General features: G+C 45.3%; 1 protein-coding gene across 2 annotated transcripts in view; it reads left to right on the top strand.

Moving 5' to 3' along the window:
- The window catches only part of LOC135908771 (phosphatidylinositide phosphatase SAC2-like), a 233,472-nt gene that overhangs the window by 30,546 nt on the left and 179,465 nt on the right, over positions 1 to 23,461 (top strand). The window contains exons 5-6 of one of the 2 annotated variants that reach the window (XM_065440613.1): positions 20,460 to 20,498; positions 20,580 to 20,762. In XM_065440613.1, coding sequence (XP_065296685.1) covers positions 20,460 to 20,498; positions 20,580 to 20,762 — 222 coding nt within the window. Of the gene's footprint in view, positions 1 to 20,450; positions 20,499 to 20,579; positions 20,763 to 23,461 lie in introns of both variants that reach the window. The other variant, XM_065440612.1, reaches the window with a different exon arrangement.

The following is a 23,461-nucleotide window of genomic DNA, read 5'->3' as shown; positions in this document are numbered from 1 at the left end:
TATTTCAAAATATTCTACTGGGGCTCGCAACTTACCTAAAATCATGCACCTTCATTGAATACTCCGCCTCCATTAAATTATGGTGCACAAGGAGAATCGAGGAGGAAAGCGCCGTGGGGAGGAGAGTGTCGCTACTTTCAAATTATGAAGGGGCTTTAGTTCTAGCTGAGGAGCCTGTATACGCAGCCTGAAGTCCCATATGTAGGCTCTCTAGTGCTAGCTAAGGTCCCTAGATAAAATGAGTTAAAAAATTGTTTTAGCTATAGTCAGGTACAAGTTAACTGCAGTGATGCCCCACCCGCACCCTCATAACCGCCAGCCACTGTTCCCCCGCGAGGCTACAAATAGGTTGTACTTCAAACTTTCCCTGTTACCTAAATTAGGCGGTAACCACAAAAATACATTCATAATTGCATAGTTTTATACATTTTCACCCGTCTATTGTAGTGGTACAGTGAAAGCCTAATTATTTATTGAACTGAAAAAAAAAAAACACTTGCAACGCAAAAATCCGGCTTGCACCACATTTTCACAAGAAGCACAAGCCACAATTTGTCACAGTTTTGTACAACATTGCAAATACTGCTGCGTTTTACAATAAACTGTTTTGAGACGTAGTTTAGCTCGGTCGTCGATAGGCTGCCACCACGAAGCATCATCGTCATGGACAATGCGTCCTACCACTCCAATCGTATGGAGGAAATCCCATCACTGTCATGGCAGAAGGCAGAGGTCCAAGACTGGGGAGCCTCAAGGGTGATCCTGTACTATGCCGCCATGACTAAGAAGCAGCTGCTTGACACTGTAGCCACCGTTAAGACTAAATTTTTCAAGTACTGGGTTGATGCGGCTGCTGAAAGTGCTGGCTTTGTTGTCCTCAATCTCCCTCCATGTCACTGTAAGTTTAAACCATAGAACTCATTTTGACACAGATTAAGAATGGAATGGCAGTGATGAACACCACATTCAAGACCAAAGTTGTGCACAATCTTCTTCTTGGTGAAGTAGAGAAAGTCGCACCAGAAAACTGGGCCAAGGCTGTGCGGCATGTGAAAGGCATCCAAACATACTTCTGGGATATGTCGGGGTTTAGTGACAAGATGGAGCCTGGGAATTGATAACAGCACATCTGAACTGGAGCTCTGTGGCATCGAGCCATTTCGGTGCGCTGGCATGCTACACGATGGCTGATGCACGCTCCCCAGGTGTTGTCACTGCTGCTGCTTAACTGTGCCTGCTGCCACGTTTCACCTCGACTACACGACGGCTGACGCACGCACCTAAGATGTCCTCACTGCTGCTGCTTGACTGTACCCACTGCCGCGTCTCACCTCAACTACAGGATGGCTGATGCATGCTCCACAGATGTCTTCACGGCTGCTGCTTGACTGTGCCCACTGCCACGTCTCACCTCGACTACATGACTGCTGACGCACGCTCCACAGATGTCCTCAATGCTGCTGCTTGACTGTGCCCACTGCCATGTCTTGCCTAGACTACACGACTGCTGTTGCGCGCTCCACAGATGTCCTCACTGCTGCTGCTCGACTGTGCCCTCTGCCATGTCTTGACTAGACTACACGACCGCTGTTGCACGCTCCACAGATGTCCTCACTGCTGTCCACTGATGTCCACTGCCACGTCTTGGCTAGACTATGCGATGGCTGACACATGCTTCCCAAATGTCCTCACTGCTGCTGCTTTACTGTGCCTGTTGCTATGTCTCACCTCGACTAAACGATGGCTGATACATGCCCCAAGGGTGTCCTCCCTGTTGTCCTTTGTGTCCTCTGTCACATTGCTGTGTCACTGTGCCCTCTGCCATGTCTTGACTAGACTACACGACCGCTGTGGCACGCTCCACAGATGTCCTCACTGCTGTCCACTGATGTCCACTGCCACGTCTTGGCTAGACTATGCGATGGCTGACACATGCTTCCCAAATGTCCTCACTGCTGCTGCTTTACTGTGCCTGTTGCTATGTCTCACCTCGACTAAACGATGGCTGATACATGCGCCAAGGGTGTCCTCCCTGTTGTCCTTTGTGTCCTCTGTCACATTTCACCTCGACTACACAGTGACTGATGCATGCTTTTCAGAATGCTGCGACTCCTCCCACATGCTCTCCTGTGCCTCTTGAGTGCAGCGTTTTATAGTCCTTTTGTATCAGGCTGCCCTTTTGAACAATGGCTATAGCCCTGCCGGTAGAGATGTTCGTTCATCCTGTTAAGGTTAGATGTTGCACAACTGAAGGTTCCTGAGCACAAGGCACAATTGAATCAACCATCTCTCAAGAGCAGGTCATGCCACACGAGTCAGCTAGAAGATGTGGATCACATATCTTTAGTGAACTGAAGCAGTGCTCCACAAACATACTTATAGCTCGCATTGAATCAACATACCATAGACGAGAGTACAGTTCATTGCAGTCAAATCGGGGATCCAGTCATGGCTGACAGTTTTGGCTGCCTAGAACTCTCATATGTGCCACCCCCCTTGACCCCTCAATGGGTCATTGATCCTCAAGTGACTGAAATGCGCCTTGTGTGGTAAAGCACATTGTGGCCCTTTTTCTTTACACAAGAATGGGGGCGGGCTCAAGAACTCATCTTCCAGAGAAACCAAGCACCAGGCCAGGGGATATCTTGCACCCATTGTATCACTGGTGGTTGCCCGCCAGTATTGGGGACTGAACTGCACACCTCCTTTAGCTTTCCCTGGTTGAGACCCTGCACCTGCTAGTGTCAACATGCTGGAAATCTTAACAAGCATCTTCGCATACACAGAGTGCTACTTCATCTCCTCTTCGACCTGCAAGGCAATATGAGACACGACCATGAGGGCTCCACTGATGCCACCTCCTGAGCCTACTTGTGCATCACAAATTCTGTTGGAGACTTGTGAAGGCATAAACTCGCTTCATAATGTTACCCAGAAAGTGTTGCCCACATTCATCTCTGTAGATTCACACTGTGCCGTCAGTGGCACCCCTTCGGCCACTCTTCAGTGCTGTGAGTGATGCAACTGTTGGAGGGCACCGTGTACATCTATTCAGTGATGTGCAATGTTCAGTATTACTTAGAGAGACTAGGCTACTGCGATCATCTCTGGAACCAGAGAGCTCCTTACCGAAGCACTCACAGTGTTCTTGCTGAAGACGTCAACTCAATGTCAGTCATATCAGGAAGGCAGAGCCAGGCGGAACCATTGCCTGGAAAACTGGTTCAAGGGCTACATCAAAAAGTTTTTTCCCCTATTCTTCAGAAATGCTTCATAAATGTCCATTTCCTCTTAAACTAGAGAAGTGCTATAGCATGTAATTGTAAGGAATTATCTTTTTATATGAAGTGTATGGTGTAATATAAAAATGGGCCAAAAATGTTCCTTTTTCCAGAAATTGTAGTGTATGCTTTAAACTTATGGGAAAGGTTACATTACTCATACGTTAATTGCCACTGAAATGTCCAAAAAATGTTTTCACTCGAAAGACTACAAAGTGCTCAGCAATTTCTGTTGTGAGCCAGTCAGTGGGGAGGTCCAAACATGAGTGTTTGTCAAATGTGAAGTGCTTTCTTCCATCTATACAGCAGTTGAAGTCTACTGTTAAGTACTGTATTCTGTAAGAAAGCATTCCAAATGAATGTGAAGTGCCGTACGAGATGTATCGTATATGGCTTTTTTTCACTAATGCATGTAAATGAACATATGATCCATCCAGGTCCCTTTTACAAGTAAAAGTATTTGAAAGCGGACATTACTCGTACTCAAGTTACTTGTATGGATCAATGCAGCCACAATCACCTCTGCAGTCTGCCCCTTGGGCGATACTTAACCATATTTCTCAGGCATGTTCTGTATTTCCTTGTGAACCCTCCCAATGGGCTCCAACGACGAATGATCAAGTTAACACCTGACAGAGGAAGAGAGATGTAAATGTTTTACTGTCAGTGCTATGTATGTATGCACATCAGTTCATAGGTGTATGTTGTCCTAGTCTAATGCATGCTCTTTTGTCACACTGAAGCCACTGGGTCTTAGGTCTCTTCACTCGAGCCCAACACCACATATTGTTTGAATGGAAAAATAAACACAAGGTCCATCTACTAGTCTATTTCTCAAAGATGTCTTGCCACAATGCTAAGTTAACATGAACAATGGTGAAAAGTTGACCCAGCAACATCGCTTCGTGGGCTGCTATATAATGGTACTGTGCATAAGTTACTTTTGTTACAATATCTGATGAATTAAATATTGCCTGTTTATACCATTTATGTGCCCACTGCAGCTTAACCAGGCACCTACCTTCAGCACAAGAACTTTGCAAATATCTTATCACATGCAGCTGTATTTTTTAATGTGCAACAGCGCATTTATGTTTGCAGTACTCTGTTCATGGCATTTGCTAATGAAGCATTACGCCTTTGACATTTTCTGCTTTATGAACGTTTGCGCGTACTGTTATTTATGGTATGGTATGTGGTGTTCAACCTCCGGAAGCTGCACATAGGCTATGAGACACGCAGTGCACAGCTTCTTAGCTGCATTGCCAGTTGCAGTAACATCATGTGTGAGCTTAATATAAGGCAATGTTTGGCTAGTTCCTGAATCAAACATGCACCCAACACATTTGAAACGAATTCTCCACCATTTAATTTTTATGGTTACCGAAACCAATTGCTTGCTCTGTACTACAAGAGTGTACCGTACTATCGGCGTCAAATGAAAGTTGAACAGCGGAGCCCGTGGCCCAAGCATAAGCGAAGATATAGTGCGCACCGTCCAGTCATCACCATTGACAGGCGCACGCATCCGGTTTGGCTGCGCTGCGCGATCCCCCTCTAGTGAGATAATGTCGCTTCTATTCTGCTTCTTACATTTGAACGGGAGAAAATGAAAAATAAAAATGAAGCTAGAATATTGCCGTTTACGCCGAGTCTTATCGCCCAGATCGCCGAAACAACAAGCGCTGTCGGCGCGAACAGCGGTGCGCGTTGTGCAGTTTGCACCGTCATCGCAAGGTAGATTTGCCCGCGCGGTTTGCAGCTTGCGCTCCACATTTGTTCTTTCGACCGGCAAACTTGCGCTGCGCGGTATCGCTGGCAGCCACGACGGCGGCCGGCGTGGCGAGCGCATTTGGCCGTTTGACATGGTTTCACTCCCAAACCCGCAGCGCTTCGCTTTTACCACAGCGTCGCAGCGTTATCGGCGTCTAGACGCTATTCAAATATGGAATATACTGGTTATGATCACGAGCATTAAAATAAATTCACGTGTAAGGTTGCCGAGACAGCGATGCCATGCGCATTATAACTGTGCCTGGAAACAAAGGTGCGCCGAAGTGAGTATGGGCCCAAATTATCCTAATTAGAAAGTAAATGAAGAAAAGACCAACGAGAAAAAAAAAACCTTTATTGCAGGCGATTGCAGGAATCTGCAAAAGATAAGCATCGGGCTTAAACTTCGACGAGACCTTGCCTCAGGTGAAGGCACGATGATTTCCGCGGGAAAATTTGAACGCTATTTCATGTTTAGTACTTAGTAAAGTCACCTTGAGCGGCCACAACGGCTTCCATTCTTCGAGGAAGACTGTCGAAGAGATGGGTCGCAAAGTCCGTTACCCGTAGGCGCTCCCACTCCTCTTGTATGGCGACCCACAGTGCGTCCTGCGAGCCGCGCTCAATTGGCCGCCGCGAGAGTGCCTTCTTCATTGCCCCCCAAACATTCTCGCATACGTTCATGTCGGCGCCTTGCGGAGGCCACTCCAAAAGCATCACTCCCAGCTGTTCAAACAAGCATGCTATTGATTTGGCCATGTGGATGGGGCTGCGGTCCTGTTGGAAGAAGCAGATGCCGTCAGAGAACGGGCCATCCAAAGCATAGGGCACAACTACGCTCTCGATTACATCGCCATATGCGGCAGCATTGAATTTGCCCTGTAGACGAACCAGTGGTGAAAGACCGTCCTTGGATAGCGCACCCCACACGCTGACGGAGCAGCGGCCGCTGCTTGCCACACGCTGTAGGTTCCTGGGCTCATATCTGAAGAAGGATTGTAAACCGGAAATGAATGAGTTGCGATATCTTATGTCACCACCAGAAATAGCGAAAAATGGCAAGCTTAGTAACAATTCCCTATAAAATATACCAAATCGTATTGAATATATCAAAACAGGGGCTAGTTTTCGAATCGCAATAGCAATAAGTAATGCGCAGTGAATTATAGTAATCATTCAAAGAACGAGAAAGCCGACATGATTAAATGGGGTGAATGTCAAACCTGGTGTTGTCAGTTCTCCAAATTCGTTGACGCTGGTCCCAGCGGGTGGAAATTGTCGATTCGTCGGAGAATATCACACAGCGCCAGTCTTCCGCAGTCCATGTTGCATGGTCTTCAGCAAACACAAATCTTCTGTGCTTATTGGCTTCTGAGAGCGCAGGCTTTCGCGACGGCACCCTGCTTCGCAGGCCAGCCTCGTGCAGTTCACGTCTGATTGTTGATGTGCTGGCGGAGAGGTTCAAGCTGTCTTTGATTTCTCGAGATGTCAAGAACGGGGCGTCTTCCGCAGCTTTTATGACAAGTAAGTCCTTATTGCTGTCGGTCACCCGCTGCCTGTGTCCACGGGGAAGGTTCCAGAGGCGTCCATCATCACGGAATGCCTGGCAAATTCTGTTGACTGTAGGCAAACAGCGATTCGTTATTCTGGCAATCACGCTGATGCACTTGGTGCCGGTAAAGAGAAACAATTCGCGCTCTCTCTTCGGGCGAAACACCCGGCATTTCCAGTTCACTTGACGCTGGTAGATCTCCGTATTGTCTTAAGGGTGAAGAAAAAGTACTGATCGCTACAGACAGGCTAATCAGAAAGACTTATCGTTGGACATAAACCATGTCAAACGGCCAAATGCGCTCGCCACGCCGGCCGCCGTCGCGGCTGCCAGCGATACCGCGCAGCGCAAGTTTGCCGGTCGAAAGAACGAATGTGGAGCGCAAGCTGCAAACCGCGCGGGCGAATCTACCTTGCGATGACGGTGCAAACTGCACAACGCGCACCGCTGTTCGCGCCGACAGCGCTTGTTGTTTCGGCGATCTGGGCGATAAGACTCGGCGTAAACGGCAATATTCTAGCTTCATTTTTATTTTTCATTTTCTCCCGTTCAAATGTAAGAAGCAGAATAGAAGCGACATTATCTCACTAGAGGGGGATCGCGCAGCGCGGCCAAACCGGATGCGTGCGCCTGTCAATGGTGATGACTGGACGGTGCGCACCATATCTTCGCTTATGCTTGGGCCACGGGCTCCGCTGTTCAGCTTTCATTTGACGCCGATAGTACATTTGACCTGCACAATTAAGATGATTACACCGGTGGTAGAATGATTCGACCTACTGCGGTTGCTTAAATAAAGGCTATGGTGTTGGGCTGCTAAGCACAAGGTTGCGGGATCGAATCCCGGCCACGGTGGTCGCATTTCGAGGGGGGCAAAATGCGAAAACACCTGTATACTTCGATTTAGGTGCACGTTGAAGAACCTTAGGTAGTCAAAATTTTTGAAGTCCCCCCACTACGGTGTGCCTTGTAAGCAGATCGTGGTTTTGGCACGTAAAACTGCATAATTTAATTAGGATGATTCTGCTCAAGGCTGTACAAAGACAGTTTATTTAGGCATAATATAATTGCACAGTGCCCTCAAATCATCAAATACAGCTTGTGGCTTCTTGATGGCGTTGGATAAGTGGCGAAAGCGACACATTGATAACAAGGGGCAGCTCATTGGATGGCTCTGGAATAATTTCTACCCCCTGGGGTTCTTCAGCGTGCACTGATGTTGCACAGTATACAAGTGCCTTGTGTTTCGCCTCCATCAAAACGCAGCTGCCGCAGCTGGGATTGAACCCATCCTTGGGCTCAGCATCTGAGTCAGCCCTCAATGACTGCATTCGCCATTGCGCAGTGCTCAGAAATCGTGAAACCGAGGTCAATATTATGTACCTTTGGATAATGCTTGACAATTGCTCTATCTCAAAAGGACACCCGCAATGTCAGCGGCCAGTTCAGAACGCACACCAGCAAGCTGACAGTGGTTCTTCAGTGATCCTGTCCAACCATGAAAAGTTACCATGAAACGTACATAGACTGACCTTAACGGTATGGATTTTGCAATTGTGATGAACACACGGGTACAACTGAATTTAGGTTGAGTCCTCGATCAATAGCACATTTAAGTTATATCCTACTATCGGAACCTTAGTGCTAGCTAAAGCCCCTCAATGATTAAAAGTAACGCCATCTCTGCCGCCCTCTCGCGCTTCGCACTCATTTCTCCTCGCGCACTCTCGCCCCTTGATACAGCATAGCAAGCTTAAGTGGGGACGTGGCTTTGAATATCAACTTCTTTATTTCTTCATGGATTTTGATGAAAATTGGCACAAATATTTAGAATGTCTCCCTGATGCGTCCATAAAAGTTTCAGAGGGATATCTTTAGAACATTTTATTCAATTTTATCGAGCAGAATTTTACTCCCTTTAACTTTCTGGAGAGCCTGGGGAACCTAAAAAACGTGATAGAAGGCTTGTTAAGTATTGACTGCATAGCTAAATGCATGCTGAAGGTCGTGACATTCTTGCATTTTTTTTTTTCGCAACACAAATGTTTTGGAGTGCCATATTTTATGTTACCTTCCCATCAAACACACTTTCAGGATAGACGAATATCCATATCGTAAACTTACAAAGGGTCGAGATAAGAAAGCGAAAATGTCACGACCTGCACCGTAGCCCAAGGAACGTGACAAAAAAAAAAAGTCAATATATGTTAAACGGTAACAAAGAAATTAGCTCCAGAAACTGAGCAGAAAGGCAGAAAAACAGTTTTGAAAAAACAGCTCTCAAAGTTTCACCTTCTCCTCAGTCTCAAAAGGCACCAAATTTGTAGTCGTAGGGGTGTTTAGTGATGTGGGGCTTCTTGTACATGTGGCCTCTTGTCTGGTGCGCTCCCCCCCCCTTTTTCTTTTTATAGGGCATTCTTTGCTGCTGCTGCTCTACGAAGAGCACGGTGCCCAAGTTTAAAACCAAGTGACGTGCAGAACTCTGTGTGGGCATGAATATACGTCCAGTGTACATTCAGGCAGCTTGTACCCGCAGGCTGCCCGATTGCTAGCAATCTCCAGTACACTTAGTGAGGTATTTTTTTTTATTATTGATAATTCACCGTGTTACTGAATGAAGGCTCTGCGTGTCAGCAGTCTCCCAAGTCATCTTTACTTGACAATGGCTGTAGAACTTAGAATCAGAGAGCCAGTGATAGATTTGAAGCTGCTGCTTTCCAGAATTGTACTTTTGTATGATGCCTCAATCACTTTTGCAGCCAGGTGTCTGTGCCAGCCCAAGAGGCCTAGTGAACAGAGCATATGATGAGGTTCTTTTTATGAAGGAGTGGTATTATAGATATTATTACGAGCTATCGTGACAATATAATATAGTGAACGCGCAATATGCTTAGTTGCGGGTCCTAGGTGCCGATGTGCGAAATGCCTAGCCGCAGATACTAGGAGCCGACGCGCGATGTGCTTAGTCGCGCAGTTCGAGGTGCCGACGCGCGAAATGCCTATACGTGGGCTCGAGGAGTGACGTTCGATGTACTTAGTCGCGCAGTCCGAGACGCCGATGCACGAAATGCTTAGGTGAGGGTCCTAGAAGTCCGCGCGCGATGTGCATGGTCGCCGAGTCGGAGACTCCCTATGCGCCAAATGCTTAGCCGCGTGTCCGAGGATTGCGTGCGCGATGTGCTTCGTCACGAATTCCGAAACACCGAGTGCTGAAAGGCTTAGCCGCATGTCCGAGGATTCCGCGCGTGAATCTTGGTCGCGAAGTCCGCGTCGCCGATGCTCGGAATGCTTAGCCGCGAGTCTGAAACGTCCACAAGCATAGGGATCGGCCGCGCTACTGCGATGTCCGCGTAACGCCCGTTTTGACAGGTCGAGATTGCGGCGAGTGGAGATGTCCAGACTCGCGAGGGGCAAAGCCGAGCAGACGACGCGAGCGCCGGACCAATGGCGAACCGCGCTGGAGTCACGTGGCGGGCGCGGCCAATCGCAGATTCCGGCACGACCTTCAATCATTTGCTTTTTGTGCGCTTGTTTCTGGATGGAGGAGATAGCTGAAGCGGCAAATTTGTAGACGGAGAAATGCGCTTTCCAACGAGACCAAGATGGCGGCGCTCGATCGCGCCGTTCCGGAGATATTGTGGCTTGAAAAACGCTGTTCTTTCTTGATTTCCGCGAGATGTTTCGCCACCTTGCCTAATAAAACGAATTTTTTAGAGCACTTCTAAGTGGTTTACAATGATGATATTTGGGTATCAGATAGAAAAAAAGGTTATAGAAACTGGAAATGTGATTTTCAAAAGTCGCTTTTTTGGCAATTTTTCGCAATGCGAAAGCCGCATCCCCCCTTAGTGTGAGTGGGATTACAACTTTTTAGTTTGGCGCTATTGTTTTAGCTCATATTTATTTCCTGACGCACTGAAATTACAACCGAGAGCCTTATTTCAACCAAGCGGTATGAACGAAGCTTTAGGAAGAAAAACATGTAAAAGAATGCATGCTTTGGAGTCACGACAGGGATAGTGTGGGCACACACATTCGCATTTCTTATGGGTTTGCGCTGAGTACGGTTTGTGAATTGTCGCAAGTAGCTGTGAAACATGGCTGCCTCAAAGTGTTCATCAGAAATAGAAGCTACAAACCTGTTTTGAGTACCTCCGACTGTAACTGCTCAGTTATACAGTTACGTCATTAAGGCGAACGGAAGCAGTGACTGAAGTCACATCAGCCATTCGGCCATGATGGCTTCGCCTAGAGCCTTAGAATAGACATTAAAATTTATTGCTTTGGCACTAACTATGTGCTCTTAAAGGATGCTGGGTATATGGTCAGGCTCCAGCTTCTTTTTGCCAATATCATTCATAATCAAAGGCTCAAATTGTTCATCTGAAAAATGATCATAAATATTAAACAGAGGACAAAAAAACATCCTACATGAATTAAACATTGCACGCCTAGAAAATGATTGGTCACGGTCAAACATTAATGAAAAAAAAAAAGCTCAGTAAGCATATCGTAAATTTTGATTTAATGAGCAGCGTTTCCCACAGAATTTTTAAAGGTGTGCAACACCATATTTTGCTAAAGTATTAACATATGCAAGTCTGATTCGTTTCATGAGTATTCTAACAATTTAATTGATGCTGTATTTTTTTACACTGCCGAAAACACACGTTGTAATAAGGTTCTACTTGTATTGTCTCTGTGTTTATAGCGTAGTACCCCCCTTATTACAAGATGAACTTCCACCAACTAGCCCACCTTGCCGCTCTACAAAACACATGCTTAAAAAAAAATGCGAATTTTAGTCTTTGACTATCACTCCGTTTTTCTTATATCAAAAAGCATGCAGAAACTCCCCTGGAGTTATCTAAATATGCATAAGTATACCCCCAAATTTCAGTTGGTGGCCCACTCCCACATTCAAGTTGGGCCACTCACAAATTGAAGTTGGACAACTCACAAATTTAATTTGGCCTGCTCCTACTCTTTCTTCCCCATGCACATCCTGTGGAGCCCTGTGTATCCTATGGGTATTCTGTCTGATCATTTCAATTTTGTTTTGTTTCAATTGTTCCTTGTTGCTTACAAAGTTACCAATTTACATTTACACTATTATAATGATTCAATGTCTTAACTTCGGAAATTGCGCATTTTTGTGCAGATACAACACATTAAACTTTTCTCCTATTGAACAAACTTTCCTGTGGTATTCGCCAAGGAATCCTTACACATTAAAAGATATGCGCACTATCGCTCAAGGAAGAAAAACTATGTCGACATTGTGCACAACGAAGGAGCGCACAACATCTGCGGTAACATCGTGCGGTGTGAAAGCTTGGGAATAAATACTTCTGATATATTGTGTTATTTGGAAACTTCCTATTTACTTTGCAAAGGTGCACGGACGGCGGTCCCATGAAGTTTGCGCGACAGATCTTGTGCATCCAAATCTTCGCTCCACATCATGCTTGCCGGACGGCACTGTAAAAAGCTTTATTTCCTTCACTGAAGCGATTATGGCAGGCACAGGAACTCATGATGAACAGTGGAAACGGCAGCAAGAAAGTGCACTGTTCTTAACGACACGCTCACGACGGAAGCTACCGTCGCCATATACTACATACACTATGGTGCGTATTCATTAATTCATTGAAAATAACACTATAGAGACTTCTGAAAGCATGCACTTTCTTCTCGGATTAAAAAATAACAAATTGAAAATGCGCGCACTGTCACGTGATGGTGGTAGTCCAATCGGAAAGAGTAGACAGGCAACGGAGGGTAGGGGTAAGGGAGAAAGGCTCGGAGAGGCCGCGCAGCAGTGGAAAAGTTCAGAGGATGGCGGCTACTTTTAATCATTGAGGGGTTTTAGTGCTATCTCGAGTTACTGTATATGCTCCCTACGGGAGCAGAGTTGCATGTAGATGTGCCATCTTGCCTGCCGATGCATCCATGTTGAGCAGGAAAGCCACTCCTTTTAAATGCAGGAAACAGTGCAGCTCAGCGGCTGAATGCGCTTGCCCGTTCATTCCGCATCATTGGGCTGAAGACTCACATCAAGGAAAAAAGTAAAACTCGAAGAAAGAACAAATTCAGATCAAATTGATTCTATAAATTGTTCATCGCTGGTTCCATGTCGTTTTTGACACAGTGCTTTCAAAGATGAAACAAGTGACTTGAGCAAACAATGGTTGCGAATAAAACAAGTGCTAAAAATTATATGTGTGTTTGTGCTTTATAAATAATGCAAGCTAAGTAGAATTTTGCACAGATCAAAGTAGGTCTAGCATAATAGACGCTGGATATGGCTTCAAACTTTTGTGCTTCACAGTTCAATGGACTGCGACAGACTGTACAGACTATATTACGCTGTTCTGCCACAACTATAAGGTTAATCTTTATATATGTATATATTCACGCGCACACATTTGTATCTTTTTCCGGTAGTTTTTTTCACCAGCTAACCAACTGTTACGTGTAGTATGAGAGAAGCCATAATACATGTCCTGAATGTTATCGGAAAAATATTGCTAGTGAGATTTATACTCATTGATCAGACTTCATGCGTGATGCAAATAGGTTTGTGCATTCTAGAGTGTACCGTTAGGCTGGAATAAATAATGAATCTATCATATTGAATGGCTGGCGTACTCCACCCACAGTACCGATTTCGACGTGTGACGATCATTTTGCTTTGAGGGGATGCTTATTTTTCTGGGCACATGTTTGACAATTGAGACAGTTTATTTTCTGCTTTGAAAATATATAACACAGCGGGTGAGAGAAAAAGCTGGTCGTTAACAAAATTGTCCAATACTCAGATTCGCAAGTCACAGGTTTGACACTGTCTTGTTCTTCACTTTCACTAGTAAAACTGGCAATGTAATTAGACAAAACGCCCGATTACAATATTCTGATGATTCAAGCCTGGTTGTTACAGAAAGAATGTTTTGTATCCAAGGAGTGCTTTCTGCATCCCGACATTTACACATTGTTCGATGAAATACAGTACCTGCAGTGGCGTTTCGTGACTCTATGAGCGAGCAAGCCAGAGGCCAGGCTTGAAAATAGAATGTAAGAATATGAAATGAGAATAGATGTGACTACATGCAAGACAGGCGACGAACCGCTTTCGATCTCGTGCTGACTGGCGAACCTGATGACATATAAGCAGATAAATGCCATTTGCGAATTGTCCGAACAAGACAGACAGACAGACAATGAACTTTTATTGAGGTCCTGAGGGACTAGCCGGCGGAGACCCGTTGGGGCCCCCGGCTTGCCGCTGGCTGCTCCCATGTCGGAATCGGGAGGCCAAGCCTCTCCGCTCTTTCACGGGCCCTCTGGACGGCCCTGGACTGGAGCTTGAGTTGCGTACTAGATGTGGCCTCGTCCCAGTCCCGTTCGCTGGTGAGGGACGTATCCTGTAACGCAGGACACTGCCAGAGCATCTGAGGTAGAGTGCTAACCTCCCCACAATCCGGGCACTGCGGGTCAATTTCTGGATAAATCCTGCTTAAGAAACCTTGCGAGGGATATGACCTCGTCTGAAGCATCCTAAGCGTGATCGATTGAGATCTGCATAGAGTTGGATGTGGAGGCGGGAAGCGCCTGCGTTCCTCTTTATAATGGGAGACGATCTCATGAAAGGTTATTAAGGGGTCGCTGTGGCCAAGCAAGAGTTTTTTTTTTTTTTTTCGAACAGCACTCTTTCATTGTAGCAACTTCGCTGCACTGAGAAGCACCGTACAGCAATCTGCGCCATAAGGCAAAAAAAGAGTGTCCATCCAAACTGCACTAAACAACACACCAACACGACATATCCAACACTGGCGTGGCAGAGGTCGTAGAGGCTTGCGAAGGTAGTGGCACGGCAGGCGGCTTTGCATGCGCCGTTGTAAAGTTGGCTTTCCCTCAAAAGGATGCTTTTTGTGCATGTGACCAGATTTGGCGAATAGGGGTGCGAGCGGCGCGTTCAATCAGACATGCAAGTCGGCTCCCCAAGGGGAGCATATAAAGTAACTCTAGTGTTAGCGGCAATGTAGTGCCCTCTTTGGCTATGGGTGCAAGTTAGCACACTGCCACTATGGCCTCTGAGAATGGACTACAGAATGCGTTGTCTAATGTCGGAAGGCAAAGGGAAGCTCATTACTTTTCGAAGGGAGATCAGGATGCCTTAGAACACGCACTTGTAAAATGAGATATAAGAAGGAAGAAGAAGCATGTGCTTGCTGCGATAAAGCTAGGGAAACGATGGAACATGTTTTATGAAAATGTGAAGATATCGGCCCAGCACCACTGGCCTCCTTGAAGCCCTTGGGTTCATTGAGAGCAGGTGAAAAGGAAACATGTCCGCAATAGAGATTTGTAAGAGGCGATTGGAAGATTGGTGGAAGAAAAGTAGGGAAACGCCAAAAGGCGTAGACGTACAAAAGCAAAGTTCACAATGGGTGGTCAGAAAATTTGGTTGTGGGAATTCATCGTGTTTTCTTTTTCTTTTTTAACCTAGGTAGGACATTGGGCAGTAGAATAGCAAGAGCTTGGTGCCTCAACCCACCGCCCCGTTCCAAAGGGGACGCTCATAACAACCATCCATCCATCCAGGCATGGCGCCACTTTGCTACTCATATAACAATAGCTGTGCATTGTAAGTTGCAGAAAAACTTATGATAGAAAAAATGTATTGCCTTTCAATACAGTCAACGCCGGGTTTTTCGGACATTCCCCGTAATTCGGACGGCTTCGTGGCACCAACACGTACCCCATACAGTCAATGCATAAGAACGGCTGAAATGTCGGACGCAGGAATACTTCGCCGTCCGATTTTCCGTACATTTTGCCGGGACCGCAGGTCCGAAACGGCATTAATCAAAGCCACCACCGCCGCCATTTTGACTATCTCGCCACCTCGAACTGGCGCTTTTGCTCGCAGATCCGCTGGCAGCCGTAGACCATGGCAACGTTGACCGCGGCAACGCTAGGCCTAGCTGCTTCGACGTTCACTATTGAGCTTCTTGCCGTTCGGTGCCGTGTTTTTCACAGACATAATTCGCTGCTGTTAGTCATGGCACCGGCTCCGCCTTTGTATTCCTTGCGCTGGCTTCGAAGCTCGGAAAGCACGGCGCATTGCAAAATGCCGGTTCCCAAAAGTCAGCTTGGCATCAATACATCAATGTTACGTGGTGAAGCTTGCGCAGAATATTGCGGTGAAGCTTAACAAGCGTGGGAAGGGTCAATTCTCCCGGGACAGAGTATGTATTCCTTGATTATACACGCTTGCTCCCGCTGTCTCCTGTCACAGTACGGGCACCAATATGCCTAATAAGTGTAGTGGCAGTGCTTCAGAGCTTTTTTTTGGTCATGCCTGTGGCCTTATGAGCCGTTAAGGGCAGTGAAAGACATGCACCCATTTTTTTCGGACTCCCCGATTTTTCGAACGTTGACTGTATTTGAAAAAGGCTCAGGAGCCGCGTGCAGTACTAGGAGGTCGTGTAATAAGTCATCTCATTTGTTGTCATGCTTTTACTCTGTGAGGGTGCCAAAAGTATAATTTTTCAGAACGTTTTGTGAACGAATAAAATATATATCCGTGTTTAATGACGAAAACAGTGCTCATTTCAGTCAATACTAGGCACGACCTTTCCATCAGTGGGGCTATCTCGATTCATGTTCTGAACAGTTGTCTGTCCCTTTCACGTGATTAATATATTTCAATTACTGTCTTTCAGAACTTCAACGTTTTAGTGCAGGTAGCGATATAAGTAAACACATTGATGTGGATGCATTTCCAGTACTGTGGGAAGACTCCAAGCTGGTGAACAACAAACAGTTGTAGTTCAGCTTGATTGAGGCTGCTTGTACCTACCCAAGCAGAGAAGAAAACAACTTAGGAAACGTGTAGGCGCTGATAGACAGCCGTCTATCAGCTCGAGAACGCTCGTGCCTATGCATTTTATATTTTCCACCAAGCGGCTGGGTGGCAAAGACGAAACATAACCCAAATTTCAAGACTGCTGCGTGACAACTGCAAAAAGTTTTTTCTTGCTTAACTCTTTGGTTTGTTGTGAGGGCCCTCCAGACAATGCAACACGGCTGTACGGTCCACTGTGGGGCACTACCCGACAAGCTTTTTTGTAGTTGAATTGTGCGTGCATTTTCTCATTATGCATGATCTGCCATCTCCTAAAGAGTAAGTAAATTTCTTTTACTTGAGCTTTGCTTTTTTTTACACTAGATGGCAGAGCTTATGCAGTTTGGAGCCTTGGATTGTTCAAGTGCTCAGTGGCTCTGTTTCCACGACACTTGCAGCGAAGCATGGCTGCCTTCTCTCCGAGTGCCTTCTGCGGCAATAATACCGAAGCATTTAGCGGAAGTGAAGACGATTTTAGTGAGGAAGAGATCGAACTATGTGCCTCCATCAGATGATGGAGATAGTGATTCTACAGAAGTCCGTGATGAAAAAGGCGATGATGCTGGAGGCGGTGGCTCTGGTAACAAACTACCACGCGCAACAAGCTGGCAGGGTAATTTTCCAGACTTTGCGTCTCTTTCCTTCACCGTCATGAACCCAGGATCCCAAGTAAGCACTTAGAATCTAAACTGTGAGTTGGACTACTTCCATCTGTTCTTCACAGACCAGTTGGTTGAGGAAATAGTGCACGAAATGAACAGTTAAGTGCTGGAAAAAGTTTCAAGGGCCGGCGTCCTGCCAAAGTACTTGATTTGGAAGGACTGGGAAGACGTGACCTTGGAAGAATTCAAAGCCTTCCTAGGGGTTATCATCAACATGGTGTTGAATCCCAAGCTGTAACTGAAGGAGTACTTTAGCAAGAACCTCCTCAAGAAAATGCCTTTTTTCCCACACGTTCTTGAATGGAAGAGATTGACACTACACATTGAAGAGACTCTACATGTTGCTTCAAGCCCAGATGCCTCTTCAGGTTGACGAACTCGTGGAAGCAAGGTCAGGGATGTTGGGCTTTACGTTGATGCAAAATGCAGAGAGCATTTCAACGCCAGCCTGAAATATTGCATAGATGAAAGCACTGTTGGCTTCAAGGGCTTAGTCTCATTCAAGTGTTACAATCCTCAGAAGCCAACAAAATGGGGCATGCGCATTCATGCATTTGCTGACTGCCTAACAGGCTAAATTTCTGCATTTGAGCTTTATTATGGTAGCATGACGACAGATAGCCTCTGCTGTCCTGAGCTCCCCTTCACATGCAGGATTGTACTCCACCTGCTGCAGAAAGAGCAGCAAGCTATGCCGGGTAGTGGCTGTCATTTTTATGGAGACAGATTTTACAAGTCCCCAGTGCTTGCCGAAGAGTTACTTCACAGAGGGTATTACTAACTGGAACAGTGATGACGAATAGAAAGCAAATGCCACAGCAGCTCAAGAAGAATATGAAAAAAGGTGAAGTGGTGACTTACCGACAAGGAAACTCATACATAGCACTTGCCTGGTGGGATAAGCGTCAAGTCACAATGCTTAGCTCAGCCCACAATACGTCTACAAAAAGGATATCAAGGAAACGGACTGGAGGAACGACAGTGACTCTGGAGAAGCCTGTGATGATATGTGACTACACCGAAATTATGGGTGCAATTGACAGGGCCGATCACTACTGTGCAAGGTATGCATTTTCCCGCAAGTGTATGAAATGGTGAAGAAAGCTCTTTTTTAGAGTGCAGCTCTTAGGCGCCCATTCCTGCGGTGAGTGTCAATGTCGGTCTTTGTGTAACCGAGCGAACGAACACAACAGTGAAGGATGACAGAGCGAATGTGGAGTGGCAGATGGAAAAAGACGTGAACCGTGAATGGGACACCAATAAGAGTGGCTCCTTCAGTAACATGTGCATGGGAAACCGGTTTCATGCGGACCCACCTGACCTCTCAATGTGTACTCGTGTTTGGTGTCAGCCGGGTCGCTAGTTCGAGCTATCGTCTGCTCGTGTCAGTTCTCGCTCGTGCTTGATTAGTTTGCTTGGGTTTGCCTCGTTCGCGCTTGTTTCAGTTGTCATGGTTAGCGTTTGTTTTCTAATCTGATTGTATGCCCGATGTGAATTGCATAGTACTTTCTGTAAGCCAAGTGGCACCAGCAACTACACTGGAACCTTCGACAGGTCATGTATAAAAGCCAACATGCTTGACCCTCAGATCAGATTTTCAACGATTGCCAACTCTTATACAGGTCTTTCTCAAATTCATTGTTTCAGTATATCACGAAATGAAAACGTGCATAGAGCTGCTCTCAAATTTCACATTAGGGAATATTGTAATTATTGGTGAATTTTTTGGCTTCTCGAAGTTTTAATTGTAAAAAGTTTCATTTTGATGAGGATGCAGCAGCTGACGCAGAGACAGAAAGAGCAGCAGCACCTGCACTACTGCAAGAATCTTATCAAGCTGCTGGTGGGTGCTGTCAAGGCTTGCACTAAGAAGTCGGGCCCATCTGCATGTTTGGACTGTGAAGAAAGGTGGGATGGAAAGCCCCATTTCATATAAAAGATCCCCGGCCAAAGCAGCAAGGACTGCATTGTTTGCAGGGACTGCAACACAAAAGGGGGCAGGAAAGAAACTGTGTTCTGCAAAACTTGCAGCAATAATCTAAACTACACTGAGGAGCATGCGTTGAGTGCTTCCACATGCTTTCCAAATGTTGTTGAAAGACTTGGGGACAGAAAGCAACTACAAAAATGAACATCGTATGAGTTTTTCTTGCACAGGTGTTTTATTTTGCGGTGCCCAAAACTGGCGAAATAGTTTCAAACTGGAACGGCCGAAAAGTGGGTAAATGTTTTGGACCTCAAAGAGTTTAAAAAAAAAAACCTAATCTGATAAAATTTCTCAGTTTAACAGCATTACAATGTGCCACCAGATGCACTATTTGACGTAATCTTTACCAGGACCACCTCACCATTCAGTTAGCGTCTGAACATATGTTGAAAATTAGTTTTTGCATATTTATTATCACTTGTACAGATTGCTGTGTAATGCACTGTCCAAAAAAATATATTTTTTTGCACAAAATAAAGCTCCTGAACTTAGCTGGTGAGAACTAATGTTTTTGTATAAAACAACCTTTTTAAAATATTGACCATGTTGTCCATTTTAACGCCGTATAAAAAATGGAGGAATGACTAATAATAGGTCAAGATGAACTGGTGGGCTAGTTGGTTATACATGTCTATGATCACAGCGCACAGTAAATCGACAGGGCTGACAGAATAAAGACACCACAAAGCGCTGACTGCAATTAGTTTATTGCCACACGAAGTAACTTATTTTCGCCGCTACCAAGGAGGGGCTTTACGCATTGTCTTGGCTTTGTTGTTGTTTCTGCATGCATGTATAAGTGGAATTGTATATTTACAAGTGCTTCGCGTGACAATAAACCAGTTGCAGTCAGCACTTTGTGGTGTCTTTACTCTGTCAGTCCCTGTTGTTTTATTGTGCGCTGTGATCAAATAGAGATAATCGATGGATGCAATTTTAGGTGTAAGGCTACTCTTCATTGTCCTGTCAAAAATTAGTATTGCTGTCTTTGAAGGAATCCAATTTTTGGTTATGCCTTTTATGACACATAATTTTGTGGCTTACGGGATACTTCCAGTGGTGCTTGAGCCTTAAAACCAAAGAAAATTTTTTAAGAAGTTATTTCATGAAATGATGTTTCATGTTCTACTGCAATACATAAAATTTTAAAAAGAAATCGGAGATTGTCAAGTGCTAAGGTTGGGACAGTTGGCATGCAACGACCCATTACAAAGCTGAAGGTTTCTTTTATAACTAGTGCTTTGTGAGGCAGAACCTACATTTACAGATTTTTCTTCATGCCCAGAATGTGCAGAATCGAGAGCGGGACAAATATGAAAGGAGACTGCTGGATGTGAGTTTTTCCTATGTTCTGCTATCATTGTTCACTCTCAGGAGAACTGAATAATCAAGCTTAAAGTGACCTCTTTTATAGGAACTCTTGAAGATGTTTAATGACACAGACTCATTTTACTTCTCTCCAACTGGTGATCTGACCAACACAATGCAACGGCAAGTGGAGCAGCCACCACTACCTGCAGAATTACCCCGCTGGAAAAGTCTGGATGAAAGATTTTTTTGGAACCGTGAAATGCTTCATGACTTGACGGAAGTTGAGGTCAGTTTTATCATTATCTGTCTTGGTTTACCTTTTTAGTTTTGGAATATTACCATATTTACTCGAATCTAGACTGGCCCTGATTCTAAGCTAATCTCTGAAAATCTGAAGCCACCAAAAAAAAAAAAAAAAACTTACCTGAATGTAGGCTGAACAAAAAAGCGAAGACAGCGCTCACAAAATGAAAATGGCATTTATTGAGTATGAACATAACGAGCTCATTCTATGTCATCATTGCTGCTAGCCTTGCCATTAACTTCCTTATTGCTGTCATTTCCTTGTTGTGGTGCATGCAAAAAGTGTTTCCGTTGCTCCCTCCAACTGTGGACGTTTTTCTCATCAATACCGAAGTCCTACCCAGCTTAAACGTTTGACGATGCCTCGGCAACTAGCACAACTTTTCCTTTGAAACTGGCACTATAGTGGCATGGCCTGTATGATGCCATTACGATAACGCCCCGCCGCACTCTGATACGACACAAGTCAAAATGGTGACAGTCGATACTGAAAGCAGCGGCTGCAATACTGACTTTTCTAGATGGCGCTAGCTATGGACCATATTTATCAATTTAAATTAAAAACTGGTGTGTTTTTTAAAATATTCGAAGCTAAGCCAACCCTCGTGTTTGGTACTATATGATTATTTGACAAAAACTATTGACCTAGATTCGAATAAATACGGTAGGTGCCAGTTAACCCTTGCAGTTTCACTAACGTACTGGTACGTTTCCGCATTTCTATCCTGCCATGTCACTGTTGTACCTGTGTGTTGTCCACTCTTACCTTGGATACCAAGAGTGCATTTTTCATTTATGATTTAATTTTTTAATATGGACACTGCAGGCACATTTCTGCCATCGTTGTCTCCATTGCCATCACTATGATGTTCCGTTGAAAGTCCGAGTGTGATAACATCGCGGCTATGTGCTGTATGCTGTGGGTGTAAGTAAAAGTGTGGGAGGATGAGCCGAGAAGGACGATGGTTCGATCTTGCTTGCGCAAGGCAGTGGGGGGGTTCTACATCTGCGTGGCAGAGCGTGGCCGTTTGGGCCCTATCTCGTAAGCGATCTGTGGTGGGTACAGAGTTTAGGCATACCGAGGGCTAATGGCTTCATGTGTGCTGTGTTCTTGCTGCTTAGTTTACGTTGAAGCGGGAGGCAACACGAAAGGCAACGCACTCGCTGCTGCTGCTGCACTTCCTCATGCAAGCATTTGGACAGACAGTGTCAGCAGTCATTGAGTAAGATGTGTTGATGTTTGCCTCTGTGGGCATGACACCCTGCTTTTAGTTACAAAAAATACCAATTAATAAGCGAATATTCACAGCACTCTCTATACAGCTTATAAAACGACTAATCTTACTGCGTATAGCTGTCTGATAATTTGATATCGCAATCAGTGTCTCGCCTTTTGGATGAAACTGAGTCTTTGTTTAGTCCCTGCGCATTGTGTGCAGCGAAGTGTTAGTAGGAGAGTGTGGGCTGTGGGAACATATCCTTTGATGTGGCTAGCACTAGCACACTGGGCATGAAACATGGCTGTTTTCCTGAATCTCCATGGCGACCTCTGCCAGTGGGGATCGCCAACGCGGTGACGCTCTTGTCGACTGATATGGAGACATCACTCTTGCGGAAATCCAAGCTAATCTGATTGCTTCCAAGCGTAGTATGAGGCAGGGCACTATTACGATTTTTTTTAAGCCTCTTTAAGCCTAATAAATTTTAATTTTTGGATGAACGAGTTTGTTGGACTGTTAAATCGGATCATTTTATGGTCCCCACGAGGTCTGGAAAATCGGTCAGTGGCTGTATTCTTAAATAGATTTGAGGCTCTTGTCTTCAGTGCCACTCAGGGTGTTTGAAATGCCGCAGTTCTTCGATGAATGTGCCACCATTGCCCACGCCTTCTAAGCACCCTGAACTCATTTCACACAGGGCCTGCTTTCAGTTGTTCCGTCAAGCATGTTGATCCCCGAGCAGCCAGTCATTGTAATTACACATGTATCTGGTCTTTGATAGGTTTATTAAAGGGACCCTGAAATGATTGTGACAATTGTGTACATATACTAAGTCTGTAGGGTAGCTCCTTCTGATCACGAAGAGATGGATTTAAGTGCTCCGTGTAAAGTGCATAATTTATTACAAGGCTTTAAAAATGTGCATCGCTACTGATCGCAGCGGCACCACATCCCTGCATTTTCAGCCTCCCCTTTCCACACTGTACTGGGTGAGTGATGGGACTTGGGGGAATAATCCATTTGGCTACCCATGCAATATCAATAGGAATGCTAGAAAAGTGTTGCTTCATGAATTTTATTTTTAATAGCATATGTATGCATAGAAATTCATGCGCTCTAGAAGATATACACAAATGTAATAAATATATATGTTTATTCAATTGAGTGGCCCACTTCCGCTTGAGAATGTGGATTGTCTGCTACAGCTGTGGTGGCGGCAGCCGATAGGGTGCGGAGGGGTTCTCAATGAAAATAGGTGCAGCAACGTCTTCTTTGGTGACATAAAGTTTGTAAACAGGGATAAGGTGCCTCAGAAAGGCTGGCCAACGTTTCGATAGGAGGACCTATCTTCGTCAAAGGCAGCCTCGTCATCCTAGTTTCAAAAAGTTAGTGCACTGACGTCACACGCGTTTGTCGTCTGTGGTGGTTGGTTATAAAGGGAGAGACTTCAGAGGTAATGAGT

This window comes from Dermacentor albipictus, chromosome 1 (assembly GCF_038994185.2).
Source record: "Dermacentor albipictus isolate Rhodes 1998 colony chromosome 1, USDA_Dalb.pri_finalv2, whole genome shotgun sequence".
NCBI classification, from domain to species: Eukaryota; Metazoa; Arthropoda; class Arachnida; order Ixodida; family Ixodidae; genus Dermacentor; species Dermacentor albipictus.
This window is presented reverse-complemented; position numbering and strand designations above follow the sequence as displayed.